We start from the raw sequence: 15,382 nt of genomic DNA on the forward strand, positions 1-15,382 counted from the left end.
AGAAAACTAGAGATTGTTGATTCGATAAATGAGTTTTCTTTCTTATGGTTTTGTAACAGAAATAGTAAATGCTCTAGGAATTGGGTGTGTTGGTTAGCAAACCCAATTAACATTATATAAATTGTTGTTTGTTGTTCTAGTTCTTTGCTAGATCTTTTTTATAATATAGCCGTTTCTAAAAAAAATATGAAGTAAAAAACATGGATGGATCTATGAGATAAAATTTAAGTTCCCTTATGACGAGCAAGATAAAACGGGTTTAAGTATTTCTTTGTTGCTTATTTATTATGTAATGTTTACCTTATTATATATAAGTATGTATTTTTAGTTTTATACATCGAGAAACATACAACACATCATACCCCAAACTTATTATTAAATAAAATATATATTCAAAAGAATGTCGTTTTGAGGAAGGTTGTTAAGAGAAACATACAACACACCATACCCCAAACTTATTATTTAATAATAAGTTTGGGGTATGATGTGTTTTGCTAGATCGTGATTGTATTATTGGGTTAGTACCAAAAGATCCTACCAAAATTAACTAGTCTTCAAATTTGCTCGCAAGGTATTGTCTGTGCGGTGCCCTTTATAACTTGATGTTGGATTAGACATTAATGGTGGAATTTACTTTCACTTTTAAGTATAAACAATAATTCTTATTGCCACAAACCACCAAAATAAGAAAGAAAACATCTTAACCAAAAAAATAAACATGATCACTATGATAATGTACAACTATAGTGTAACACCCGACTCCCAGGTACAAGTTTTAAAGCATTATATACATATTTATGGGCCTACTCGACGAGTTGGTTGCCCCCAACTCGTCGTGTAGAGGTGGGATAACCTGCGTGGATTACTGGATCTACTCGACGAGTCGGAGGACCTGGACTCGACGAGTAGGAGTTGGGAAATGAAGCCCTAATTTTTAGGGTTTGCACCCTATTTAAAGGACCTTAAGTCCTTTACTCCAGTCCCTTATCACCCCCTTGACGGCTAGAAGAAACCCTAATCGCCATTAACCTTGTTCTTGAGTGTTGTGAGGCTTAAAGAGTGATTCGTGGTGCATTTTGTGAAGAAGGTGTGAAGTATAAGGAGCTTGGAGTAGAGAGGAGCTCATGGATCTGAATTTACTACATCTTGACATCATTTTGAAGGTAACAAGTCGTTACCTTGGCTTATATTTAGCTAGATCTCTTCATGTTTGGGTTTAGGGCCATCTTTGGCACATTTGGGAGTCATTTCGGGTATTGGGGCAAGATCTAGAGTTGCAACTTCAGATCTGGACTCCCCTTGGTCCCTTTAGCCATAAAGTTATGAGATTTGGCAAGCATGGGTCCTTCCCTTTGAGTTAACCTTTCGCTTAGTCTAGTTTTGGCATTTAGGACCATGCATGCACGTAAAATTTGCAACTTTACGTGGAAAACATGCCCTAGGAGGTTGGATCTGCAATATGGAGCTTTGGGGTGGCTTAAAAACATTTGTATAAGAAAATGACTGCATGAACTCGATGAGTCGCCTAGACGACTCGGCGAGTCCGATGAAGATTTATCGTGGTTAGAGATGCAAACGGGGACGGATATTGGCGGAGACTGCAATATTCGTCCCCGTACCCGACCTTCGATCTCAGACCCATCCCCGCCCCCGCCCCGCCAAATGTCCGATGGGTTCGGGTGAAAATATTCCCGACAGGTACGGGGAACCGAACGGATACCCATGTTTTATAAAAAATCATAAACGATTATAACATCAATTACACTTCATTCTCAAAAACATTAAATTAAAAAATTATCATGACATTCTTAAGTTTGTTGATAAACTAAAATAACAACAATTTAAAAAAATCATTCTTAACTTTGTTGACGAACTAAAATAAAAACTACAAGTATAAATATCAATATATCGCTTCCAAAACATTGTAGTAGCAGCATATAAACTTTCTTGTAGCTGCAGCATATGAACTTTCTTGTAGTGTCTGATAGTCACGAAATAAAATTATCGCATAAAAAATCATCAGTTCAATCATTGGAAAACTAAAATTGTTCCTCTTTATTTTAAAAGTCATAAATAACTTGATTTAAGTTCCTTAAACAAGGTGAAATACAACAACAGTTCAGTACACTAAATTCTTGTAAATCAAAAGTTCCATTGAATACTAATTAATAAAAATTGATATATATATATATATATATATATATATATATATATATATATATATATATATATATATATATATATATATATATATATATATATATATATATATATATATCGGGTTTTAAACGGGGCGGATAGTGCTATGCCCATCCCCGCCCCGTCCCCGTTACGGGTAAGATAGTTCAACCCCATCCCCGATCCGTTACCCGCTAGGGCGGGGAATCCCAGATCCGTTCGGGTCGGGTACCCGCGGGTAGCAGGGAATCCCTGATCCGTTTGCATCCCTAACCGTGGTTGGGTTCTGGATGGACCCGGCTAGTCGGTAAGGGGACTCGACGAGTCAGTAAGGGTTTTCCCCGACTTCTGGACACGCATGAACTCGACGAGTTGGTTGGAAACTCGGCGAGTCAGTGAGGGTTTTATGACTTTCTGAGTTATTAAGGAACTTGACGAGTTGGGTCAACATGGGCTACTGACTTTGACTTTAACCAAGGGTTGACCAGTTTGACTTATGGTGGATATTTTTGTAATTTGGGAATGTATGGAAGAGGATCATCGGTGGATGTTGGTGTTGGACTTGGAGCTGCATTTGGTGGAGTTTGACTTTATCACTTCGAGCTACTTGTGAGGTGAGTTCTCCTCACTATATCAATAGGGTCTAAGGCACCAATATCGGCCCTTATCAGATTTGTATCTGGGTTTATTGCATGATATGTTTATTGGTTTACATCCTGGTAGTTAGGATGGTGATATGCTTAGTGACCTGGTAGGTCGGTATCCTGGTTATATGATGGTTGCTATGTTAGAGATCTGTTAGATCACTATCCTGGTTATAGGATGGTTGCTATGTTATTGATCGGTTAGATCGGTATCCTGGTTATAGGATGGTTGCCATGTTAGTGATCCGTTAGATCTATATGACTATGTGTACTTGCATGCTAGCATATGATATTATGTGCACATGTTTGTTAGTTTGGGGGATTGGGTTGAGGCAGCTCCTGCTTTGTGTTGTAGGCCAAGATACCCAGGGCGGACCGGATAGACTACAGACCCGGGAGGGTATATATAGGGGCGTAGTATTATTGGGGCCAGGAGGGGCAGTGGCCCCCCCCTGATTTTTGGGCTAGAAGTAGGAATTGTAGTTCAAAAAAAATTAGTTATAGGCCTGCTATTTTCAAACTTGGGCTTTGGCCCCTCCCGATTCCTAATCAGACTAGTCCAATAGTCCAAATTCTCCAAGCGGTATCAAGAAATCAAAATCGGTTCATCCCCATTTGCCCAATTCGCTGCCTATCTCGCCTGCTGTTCGCTGTGTTGCTGTCTCGCTAGTCGCTTGTGCCTTGTGTCGCTGTCTCGCCAAGTCGCCTGGTCTCACTCTCGCCAATCGCCATCGCCAAGTGCCCAAGTCGCCATTCACAGAAATCAGGTACGTAGTCCACTAATCCCGTCATGGCGTCATCCCGAGACCCGAATCTTGTTCAGCTGTTCTTTCTTTTCTGATTGTAAGATTGTTGATTGTTGCCTTGTTGGTGTTGGCGTGTTGCATTGTTGCTGCTGTTTTCTGTCAATCTGTTGCCTATTTCTGCGTTACTGTTTTACTGAGTTTCTTTTTTAACTTGGCTGTCATTTGCGATTTGCCAATTTGATTTATAAGTTATGAACTTATAGATTTGGTTATTGTTGGTGTTGGCATGTTGCACTGCTGCTGCTGTTTTCAGTTTGATTTTTTATTTTTAGATTTGTTTATTGATTTGGTTATGCTTAACAGCTTGTCAGCTTCAAACAAAACTGAAAAGTGAAAACAAAGATTGATTTGGTTATTGTTAAATGAGTTATTGGTTATTGTTCTAATTTTGATTTTGAATTTTGGATTGAATCAATTGTTCCTTCATTTTGATTTCTCTAGATATAATCATGGGAAAGATGAAAACCTTAGATTATTTTTTCAAAAGAAAGGTAGATGATAAAGAAACTAATGATGAAAGTGAAGAGAGTAAACATCACAAAGCTTCAACAAGTGAGCCACAACCGCAAGAAAAGGAAAATCAACAAGAGAATGAGCCACAACCGCAAGGAAAGGAAAATCTACAAGAGAATGAGCCACAACCACAAGAAAAGGAAAATCCTAATGAAGTTGATTTGAAGAATCTAGAAAGAGATCCCACTAAACGCAAGCAAATGTGGGATTTTCCGGTCAATTTAAGGGAACAAGTGAGATGAGCTTATATGAATTTAGGACCTTTCCAAAGTGAAGAGAGTAAACAACATACGCTTCTTATTGTTTTATTTGTTATATATTTAATGATAAACCAAGTGTGTGTCATGGTTACGATGCATTTACTGTTAAAGGATTTGATAATTGGAAAAAAGTTAATGACGGGAAAAATTGTGCATTCTTGAAACACATTGGTTGCTCACAACATAGAAATGCTGTTGCATTTGCTGAAAACTTGATGAACCAAGCAACACACATTGAAAATATCATAGTGAAGCAAAATGAAGCGCAAATATTGAAAAACCGTTTACGATTAAAAGTTTCAATTGATACGGTTCGTTGGTTGACCTTCCAAGATTGTGCTTTACGAGGACATGATGAAACTCCTAATTCCAAAAATCATGGTAATTTTCTCCAACTACTAAAACTTCTAGCATCTTATAATGATGAAGTTGCAAACGTTATATTAGAGAAAGCTCCTTATAATTCAAAGTATACGTCTGGGGAAATTCAAAAAGAAATTCTTAGTATTATTGCAAATAAAGTTCGAAAGCATATTCGTAGCGAAGTGGGAGACTCATACTTTTGTGTCATGGTTGATGAGTCACGGGATGAGTCTAAAAAAGAGCAAATGGCGATAGTTTTGAGATTTTTTGATGCAGAAGGAATCATACGGGAAAGGTTCTCGGATTTGGTTCACGTTAGGGATACCTTATCATTAACCTTGAAAACAAATATGTGGAGACAACTTTTACACTATCAATTTGATGTTAGCAAAATCCGTGGCCAAGGTTATGATGGTGCTAGTAATATGAGAGGGGAATGGAATGGATTACAAGGACTTGTTCTTAAGGATTGCCCTTATGCATATTATGTTCACTGCTTTGCTCACAGATTGCAACTAGCCTTGGTGGCTGCTTCAAGGGAAATTATTCCGGTACACCAATTTTTCACAAACTTAATTTTTACAATTAACGTAGTTTGTGCTTCCAGTAAGCGTCATGATGACTTACAAAAGGCAAAGGCAACTGAGATTGAACAATTATTGGAACTAGGTGAAATTGAATCAGGTAAAGGATTGAATTAAGTTGGAACATTAAGAAGAGCTGGTGATACACGTTGGGGTTCTCATTTTCGTTCCGTTTGCAGTTTGATTGACATGTTTGCTTGTACTCGTGTTGTTCTCCAAGGAATAATTGATGACGTATTTGCAACTTATTCTCAATGCGGAGATGCTGATGCAACTTACTGTTATCTGAAATCATTTGAGTTTGTTCTCTAAGGAATAATTGATGACGTATTTCCTACAACAACAGTTTCCAATCGAGCATCAATATGGCACCTTATCAAGCTTTGTACGGACAGAATTGTCGTACGCTATCTTGTTGGCTTGAGGCCGGAGAAAAGCAGTATATGGGCCCCGAGATAGTCCATGAGACTGCTGAGAAGTTGAAGGTGATCAGGGAAAGGATGTTAGCAGCTCAAGATCGTCAGAAGAGCTACGCTGACAAGAAAAGACGACCGATGACCTTCGAAGTTGGGGATTCGGTTTTGCTTAAAGTCTCACCGTGGAAGGGACTTATAAGATTCGGGAAACGAGGAAAGCTAAGTCCAAGGTTTATTGGACCGTTCAAAGTTCTTCAGAAGATTGGGAACCAAGCTTACAAGCTGGAATTGCCCGAAGAACTCGATGGTATTCATAACACCTTCCATGTGTGTTATCTGAGGAAATTCATGGGAGAAGTTCCCGACATAATTCCAATCTCAGAATTAAGAATGGATGAGAACAAGAGGCTGATTGAAGAGCCCGAGGCAATTGTTGACCGTAAGACTAAGAAGTTACGACGCAAGATGGTCGACTTAGTGCTAGTCCGTTGGAAACATTCGAATGGGCTGAATCTCACTTGGGAAACAGAGAGTGACATGATGAGTCGCTATCCGCATCTGTTTGCTGATGCATGATTTCGGGACGGAATCACCCTAAGGGGGAGAGAATTGTAATGCCCGTGTTTCAGGGCTAAGCATTTTAGATGATGTAATAGTCTAGGTCAACTATTGTAACTCTTTTTGATGTAATAAAGATGAAATATTTGAGTATTATGTGAATTTATATGCTTATTATTTATTTATAAATGTATAATTAATAAAGAATAAAAATAAGCGTCAAAAAAATTAAAGTGTGAGATAAGCCCGATATCTTTACATAAAGTTTTAGTGGTCGAAACAAGGATTCCGGGGATATAAAGAACGCCGAAATCCGAGTTATAACGAAGAAGTTATGACCCGTCGAAGTTTCGCAATGGAACCGGCACGATACCGGGAAGCGTAAATAGTGAATTTACGATAGAGCGAGTTTTAGCCTTAGCAATCTAAACGAAAGTCGTAGAATACGTTAAACCGAGAGCGTTCATAAAAAGAATGCCCAAATCTGACTTCGTATGAGGAAGTTATGATTTTTCGAAGTTTCGGCTTAGCAGTGTACAGCCTGAAATTCGAATAGTAGATCGAGCGGTTTTTAGCCGACACAACCTAAACGAGAATCGAAGATCTCGTTAATAGTAGCGTAACGATAAAAAGACAGACGAAAACGGAAGTCAGATGAAGAAGTTATGAATTTTTAACGGACCAATCCTGTCTCGGCTTGTTAAAAATATAACTTTTTAAAATAAAGTCAAAATTAGCCGACGGAGTCTAAACGAAAGTTGTAGAGTACGTTCCCGCCTACGCGTGGATATAAAGAACGTCGAAAACGGAGCTCGTATGCAAAAGTTATGATTTTTAGAAGTCGGAAAGGAAAATTGCGAAGCTGTTGCTAGATTGATGACGTGGCGCGATCCCAACCGTCCCTTGCTGTTCACAGGCCTCGCTTCGGATAGAGACACCTGGCCTCGCTACGCAGCGCGTACAGGGAACGCCTCGCGTTCGGAATCGCTTGGACTCGGATGGACCACGTCGCACCTACAGGCCTCGGACACGTCTTCGTACGAACGCTGAGCGTAACCAAGGAACGCCCTGCGTCCGAGGAACGCCTCGCGTAGAACCAAGGAGCGCAGCGCGTAGCCAGCAGCCTCCGGCCTATAAAAGGGCTACGAGGGCCAACCATTTTTCTCACCAATTCACTTCTACTTTCTCTCTCTACTTTCTCTCACTACCCCCCTAACCCCTCCTAAGCCTAGGTAAACCCCCTAGCACCCAAAGGAAGCCCCGAGGCTCCCGGAGTCCCGAGAAAAAGGGTTTTTCGGTTCGGAAACGCTGCTCCGAGCAAAGCCCGGTTTTTTAAGAAAACCCGTTGTAAGTGAGCTACGCCTACGCAATTTTTAATATAACTTTTAAATAATTATAGTAATGTTATTAGGTCCTTAAAATAATTATTTGGGCTATTATTATGAGTTATATTGAGTGTTATTTAACGCTTATATAATAGTAATAATAGCTAGACTATTAATTAGTCGCGGTTAACGTTAAAACTAAACTCTAATGGTATTGATACTAGATTTTGCTCAAGGAAAAAAAGTGTTGTGAGATAACGAAGTGTTGTTCGAGTACCGAGTCACCACCTAATCAGGTGAGTGCATAGTTACTTTCAGCTTACACATAGATATGAAGTATTTTATATAAATTACATGCTGTGTGTGCATATTATCTGTATACGTGCTATCTATGCTGGATGAACGATTTTATACATGTTTTAAATGATTTAAACTGTATATGTATTTTATATCTACAAAATGTGTTGGGTAAAACATTGGTAGATGTAATAGTTGCTGTGTGACAAAATAAAATAATGAGAGGCCTCGTTATAGATGTTATTGATGATCCAGTGATCTAGCGGAGTATAGATGACATCCACGGACTATTCTAGACAGTCCAGTAGAACGCTAGCAGGCTCGCAACCTGTAGCTGTTTATTTGAACTGTGTGTTTACCAGCAGTACTCCATCCCCCACATGGTTGTCTTATTTGACATGAATTGTTGAGGAACCCCCGAAGCACGTGTTGTCACCCCGATGAAAGTCCTTAGACTAGGTCCCTTGTGTTAGATGCTTTAGGGACGTAAAGTGAGGATAACGGGAACGGGTAATCGGGTTTGTTTGGTTTGATAAAGTTAATAAACTTATTTATTGTGGGTTGAAAACCCTATGTGCTCACCAGGCTTCCAAGCCTGACCCACTCAGTTTCTTGTATTACAGGTAGTGGCGCATGAGCATAGATGTTTGGATGAGAGATAAGGGATTATAGGCCTGTAAATACGAAATAATGTAGTAAGGCTTATGTTGTACTGTTTATGCTTTTGATCTGTATCGAACATGACATCCCGAGTCTTTTAATGAAATACATTTCTTTGGAAATGCTTTTGATAAATCTTTATCATATTTTGTTTTGGGACAAATTCCGCAATATTTTATTTAAAATGTTACTCTGATTTTCAAACAAGCATAAACAAAATCGGTCTTTTCTGGCCATGAAAATGGGGATGTAACAGTTGGTATCAGAGCATTAGTTTAAGCGAACTAGGAATTTTTAGGATTTCTAGACTTAAACTTAGAATGCTAAGCGATGATTGTGAGGTGTGAGCACTAGCTTATTTTAGGAATTGTGCCTAAAATGCTTTTATGTGCTAAATGCTTTGTGCCTGATATGCTGTTATTTGTTCGGATCTATGGTCTATTGCCGACCGGATCTGGAAACCTTATGTGTTTAGGATTCTAAACGTATGACTACGATATTAGAACTAACATGTAAACGTTTCGGAGTGATAAGGACGGTTTAAACGACTATCCTAAATAAAGATCTAAATTCACTGTATTTGGTGTATAGATCAAGATGGCAAGGACCCGTAGCGGAAATGTGAATGTAAATGGGAACCGAGATCAACCCCCAGTGATACAACAAATACCAGTCGTAGTAGAAGTTGCACCTGAGCCAATCACCATGGCTGGAGTACAAGCCATGATGTGGGCTATGTTAGCTGAACAAAGGGAAGAAATAAGGCAAATGATGCAAGAGATTAGGGACGAAGCCACTATGCCCAATGTGCAACAAGAGCCGATTCCTGAACAATCGGAGGAAGGAAACTACAGTAGGTCAGTGGGCCAAGCTGATCTGCCAGTAAATAGAAGAAACGGCCAAGATGATGGAGTCGAGAGAAACGGATGCAAGTACAAAGATTTTCTGCCTTGCAAGCCATCGACTTTCACTGGAAAGGAAGATCCGATCGGAGTCATGGATTGGAATCTCAGAAATGGAGTTAGCTTTTATGACGTGTGGTTGCAGAGGCAAACTACAGACCACGTTTGCAGTGCGTCAGTTCCGAGGAGGCGCTGTGCGTTGGTGGAATACCCTGGGGAAGACCGTGAGCCCCAATGAGCCCCTGCAGCTGACATGGGCGGAGTTTTTAGTACAATTCAAGCGCAAGTACTGCTCAGCCCAAAACTTGCTCGAGCTAGAGAACCAGTTTCTGACCCTGAAGAAGGGAAGCATGTCAATCGATGAATACACAAACAACTTCACGGAGAAGATGGAGTTTGCCTTGCGTCTTGTCCTGGATGAGCTGACAAAGATCGACAAGTACGCTAAGGGACTCCCATGGGAGTACGCGGTGCCAGTGCGTCAGACACATACTCTGGAGGCAGCTATCCGGGCTGCCAAATCTATGGAGGATATGATTAAAGGAAGGGCTGCCAGCAAGGTTGAGGTTGGCGAGAAGAGAAAATTTGAAAGGCCTGCTAAACCCAACAATAAGAAGAGTAAGTTCAGTTCGAAGAAGTTTGGAGGAGGAGGGAACGAAGCAAAATGGTGCGAGAAGTGCAAGAAGAAGCACTCGGGAAAATGTAGCGAGGAAGTGACCTGCTACAAGTGTGGGAAAATGGGGCACTATGCAAATGAGTGCACCATCAACAAAAGGGTGTTCTACGAGTGTCGTGAAGAAGGGCACATTGCTAAGGATTGCCCAAAGAAGAAAGATGCGGCAAGACCCAACATTCCACCAAAGCCGAAGGCGAGACCCTTCCAGATGACGCTCGAGGCTGCGAAGGAGGCATCAGACGTCGCTTCAGGTACCTTTCTTGTAAATGGTTTGCCTACCAATATACTGTTTGATTCCGGAGCCAACTACTCCTTTTTATCGCATAAATTTGGTGGGAAATTAGCATTGCCTATAGAAAAACATGATAATGCCCTGATTGTAGAAGTTGCCAGTGGCAAGTTCGTACCTGTTAGTAACCGTATTAGGAACATCGTCATCGACCTAAACTGTAACGAATTCCATGAAGAGTTGTTGCCCATAGAGTTGAACGGTTTCGACATCATTCTGGGAATGGATTGGCTCAGTGCCAATGATGCCGAGATACTATGCCGAAAGAAGATAATAAGGGTAAACCCACCCGGAAAAGAGTCATTTATGGTGTATGGGGACAAACGCAGAGTGAATTCTGGAATCATCTCCCTGATGAAAGCCATAAAATGTTTATCCAAAGGATGTGCATCATATTTGGCATTTTTGATTGATGCTAATAAGGAAAAGAAGGAGGTGCAGAATATACCGGTCGTATGTGATTATCCAGAAGTCTTTCCCGAAGATCTTCCTGGATTACCACCTGATAGACAAGTGGAGTTTCGTATAGACTTGTTACCAGGAACGACACCGATAGTAAAGGCACCATACCGATTAGCACCGACGGAGATGAAGGAGCTTATGACGCAACTTCAGGAGTTGTTGGACAACGGTTTCATTCGACCTAGTTCATCACCCTGGGGAGCTCCGGTGTTATTCGTAAAGAAGAAAGACGGAAGCATGCGAATGTGCATAGACTACAGAGAGCTGAACAAGGCAACGATAAAGAATAAGTACCCTTTGCCAAGGATTGATGACCTATTCGATCAGCTACAAGGTTCGAGCTATTTCTCAAAGATCGATCTTAGGTCAGGATATCATCAGCTAAAAGTGAGAAAGTAGGATATCGAGAAGACTACGTTCAGAACGAGATATGGACACTATGAGTTCTTGGTTATGTCGTTTGGACTAACCAATGCTCCAGCAGCATTCATGGATTTAATGAATAGGGTTTGTAATCCATTCCTCGATAAATCCGTGATAGTGTTCATCGACGACATTCTGATATACTCGAAAAGCCAGGAGGAGCATGGCAAGCATCTACGAGAAGTGTTGGAAGTCTTGAAGAAGGAGAAGCTGTATGCAAAGTTCTCCAAGTGTGATTTTTGGATCCGAGAAGTCCAGTTCTTGGGTCATGTGGTTAACCAGGAGGGAATAATGGTTGACCCAGCAAAAATCGAAGTTGTGATAAAGTGGGAACGTCCGAAGAGTCCCACGGAGATTCGAAGCTTTCTAGGATTAGCCGGATATTACCGACGATTTATCCAAGGCTTTTCTTCAATAGCTGCTCTATTGACAGCATTAACCCACAAAGGAGCTACATATACGTGGAATGAGAAACACGAAGAGGCATTCGAGAAGCTAAAGAAGAAGTTATGCGAAGCACCGATTCTTTCTCTACCCGATGGAGCTAAAGATTTTGCGGTGTATAGCGATGCGTCGGGAGTCGGGTTGGGTTGTGTTCTGACCCAAAGATAAAAGGTGATAGCATATGCCTCTCGACAATTGAAAGAGCACGAAAAGAACTACCCACTCATGATCTGGAGTTGGCAGCAGTAGTATTTGCCTTAAAGATATGGAGGCATTACCTCTATGGCACGAAGTGCAAACTTTTCACTGATCATAAGAGTCTCCAGTATCTCTTTAATCAGAAAGAATTGAACATGAGACAACGAAGCTGGCTAGAGTTACTCAAGGACTATGACTGTGAGATACTTTACCACCCCGGTAAAGCAAATGTTGTTGCTGATGATCTCAGTCAGAAAGTCAATCTTGAAAGGAAAAAGCCAAGAGCATTGAGAATTGAAGTTGTCTCGACAATTGTGGAAAGTATCAAGAAAGCTCAAGAAGAAGCTTCAGAAAAGAATGACCGAAAGGAAGAACGTTTGGGAAAGACGTTGGTATTCGGTACAAAGCGTCAAGGACTGAAGGTATTCCAAGATCAGATTTGGGTACCTAAGACGGGAGGAATAAGAGATCTTCTGATGGAAGAAGCTCACAAGACCATGTACTCGATTCATCCCGGTAGCACTAAAATGTATAGGGACCTAAAACCCTACTACTGGTGGCCGATGACGAAGTTCTATGTTGCGAAGTATGTGGCCGAGTGTGTAACATGTGCAAGAGTTAAGGCACAACATCAGAAACCATACGAGAGTTTAGAACCTTTACCTGTACCCATGGGTAAATGGGAAGACATCACCATGGATTTTGTGACTAAACTGCCCAGGACGAATAACAGTCACGACATGATTTGGGTGGTCGTGGATCGTTTCACAAAGAGTGCACACTTCATAGCTGCCAACGAAAGGTGGTCTATGGATAAGCTTGCAAATGCTTACGTGAAGGAAATTGTGAGACTTCACGGTGTTCCTCTAACAATTGTATCAGATCGTGATAGTCGTTTCACGTCAAGGTTTTGGAGAAGTCTATAAGAGGAATTGGGCACGAAGTTGTGTCTGAGTACACCTTACCATCCACAGACTGACGGTCAGAGCGAAAGAACGATTAAGACACTGGAAGATATGCTGAGGGCATGTACCCTCGAGTTCCAAGGGAACTGGGACGAGCACTTACCTCTAGTAGAATTTTCCTACAACAACAGTTTCCACTCGAGCATCAAGATGGCACCTTATCAAGCTTTGTACGGACAGAAGTGTCGTACGCTATCTTGTTGGCTTGAGGCCGAGAAAAGCAGTATATGGGCCCCGAGATAGTCCATGAGACTGCTGAGAAGTTGAAGGTGATCAGGGAAAGGATGTTAGCAGCTCAAGATCGTCAGAAGAGCTACGCTGACAAGAAAAGACGACCGATGACCTTCGAAGTTGGGGATTCGGTTTTGCTTAAAGTCTCACCGTGGAAGGGACTTATAAGATTCGGGAAACGAGGAAAGCTAAGTCCAAGGTTTATTGGACCGTTCAAAGTTCTTCAGAAGATTGGGAACTAAGCTTACAAGCTGGAATTACCCGAAGAACTCGATGGTATTCATAACACCTTCCATGTGTGTTATCTGAGGAAATTCATGGGAGAAGTTCCCGACATAATTCCAATCTCAGAATTAAGAATGGATGAGAACAAGAGGCTGATTGAAGAGCCCGAGGCAATTGTTGACCGTAAGACTAAGAAGTTACGACGCAAGATGGTCGACTTAGTGCTAGTCCGTTGGAAACATTCGAATGGGCCGAATCTCACTTGGGAAACAGAGAGTGACATGATGAGTCGCTATTCGCATCTGTTTGCTGATGCATGATTCCGGGACGGAATCATCCTAAGGGGAAGAGAATTGTAATGCCCGTGTTTCAGGGCTAAGCATTTTAGATGATGTAATAGTCTAGGTCAACTATTGTAACTCTTTTTGATGTAATAAAGATGAAATATTTGAGTATTATGTGAATTTATATGCTTATTATTTATTTATAAATGTATAATTAATAAAGAATAAAAATAAGCGTCAAAAAAATTAAAGTGTGAGATAAGCCCGATATCTTTACATAAAGTTTTAGTGGTCGAAACAAGGATTCCGGGGATATAAAGAACGCCGAAATCCGAGTTATAACGAAGAAGTTATGACCCGTCGAAGTTTCGCAATGGAACCGGCACGATACCGGGAAGCGTAAATAGTGAATTTACGATAGAGCGAGTTTTAGCCTTAGCAATCTAAACGAAAGTCGTAGAATACGTTAAACCGAGAGCGTCCATAAAAAGAACGCCCAAATCTGACTTCGTATGAGGAAGTTATGATTTTTCGAAGTTTCGGCTTAGCAGTGTACAGCCTGAAGTTCGAATAGTAGATCGAGCGGTTTTTAGCCGACACAACCTAAACGAGAATCGAACATCTCGTTAGTAGTAGCGTAACGATAAAAAGACAGACGAAAACGGAAGTCAGATGAAGAAGTTATGAATTTTTAACGGACCAATCCTGTCTCGGCCTGTTAAAAATATAACTTTTAAAATAAAGTCAAAATTAGCCGACGGAGTCTAAACGAAAGTTGTAGAGTACGTTCCCGCCTACGCGTGGATATAAAGAACGTCGAAAACGGAGCTCGTATTAAAAAGTTATGATTTTTAGAAGTCGGAAAGGAAAATTGCGAAGTTGTTGCTAGATTGATGACGTGGCGCGATCCCAACCGTCCCTTGCTGTTCACAGGCCTCGCTTCGGATGGAGACACCTGGCCTCGCTACGCAGCGCGTACAGGGAACGCCTCGCGTTCGGAATCGCTTGGACTCGGATGGACCACGTCGCACCTACAGGCCTCGGACACGTCTTCGTACGAACGCTGAGCGTAACCAAGGAACGCCCTGCGTCCGAGGAACGCCTCGCGTAGAACCAAGGAGCGCAGCGCGTAGCCGGCAGCCTCCGGCCTATAAAAGGGCTACGAGGGCCAACCATTTTTCTCACCAATTCACTTCTACTTTCTCTCACTACCCCCCTAACCCCTCCTAAGCCTAGGTAAACCCCCTAGCACCCAAAGGAAACCCCGAGGCTCCCGGAGTCCCGAGAAAAAGGGTCTTTCGGTTCGGAAACGCTGCTCCGAGCAAAGCCCGGTTTTTAAGAAAACCCGTTGTAAGTGAGCTACGCCTACGCAATTTTTAATATAACTTTTAAATAATTATAGTAATGTTATTAGGTCCTTAAAATAATTATTTGGGCTATTATTATGAGTTATATTGAGTGTTATTTAACGTTTATATAATAGTAATAATAGCTAGACTATTAATTAGTCGCGGTTAACGTTAAAACTAAACTCTAGTGGTATTGATACTAGATTTTGCTCAAGGAAAAAAATTGTTTTGAGATAACGAAGTGTTGTTCGAGTACCGAGTCACCACCTAATCAGGTGAGTGCATAGTTACTTTCAGCTTACACATAGATATGAAGTATTTTATATAAAT

At 41.1% G+C, this 15,382-nt stretch overlaps 1 protein-coding gene across 1 annotated transcript; it reads left to right on the forward strand.

The window, feature by feature from the left end:
• The first annotated feature begins 2,700 nt into the window (after positions 1 to 2,700).
• On the forward strand, positions 2,701 to 5,465 carry LOC145115246 (uncharacterized). The gene is made up of 3 exons (XM_079051500.1): positions 2,701 to 2,760; positions 4,120 to 4,343; positions 4,478 to 5,465. The coding sequence occupies exons 1-3, from the start codon at positions 2,701 to 2,703 to the stop codon at positions 5,463 to 5,465; spliced, it is 1,272 nt and encodes a 423-aa protein (XP_078907626.1).
• Positions 5,466 to 15,382: the final 9,917 nt, after the last annotated feature.

The sequence above is a fragment of the Lactuca virosa genome, chromosome 1, assembly GCF_052849685.1.
Source record: "Lactuca virosa cultivar CGN04683 chromosome 1, Lactuca_virosa_CGN04683_v6, whole genome shotgun sequence".
Lineage (NCBI taxonomy): Eukaryota > Viridiplantae > Streptophyta > Magnoliopsida > Asterales > Asteraceae > Lactuca > Lactuca virosa.

What these genes read in the sequence shown, in the direction of transcription:
- LOC145115246 (XM_079051500.1), top strand. Translation starts at nt 2,701, where the DNA reads ATGTATGGAAGAGGATCATCGGTGGATGTTGGTGTTGGACTTGGAGCT. An exon ending in TTGGAGCTGCATTTGGTGGA is followed by an intron (nt 2,761 to 4,119) that starts GTTTGACTTTAT and finishes TTCAAAAGAAAG; the next exon opens with GTAGATGATAAAGAAACTAA. An exon ending in CCCACTAAACGCAAGCAAAT is followed by an intron (nt 4,344 to 4,477) that starts GTGGGATTTTCC and finishes TGATAAACCAAG; the next exon opens with TGTGTGTCATGGTTACGATG.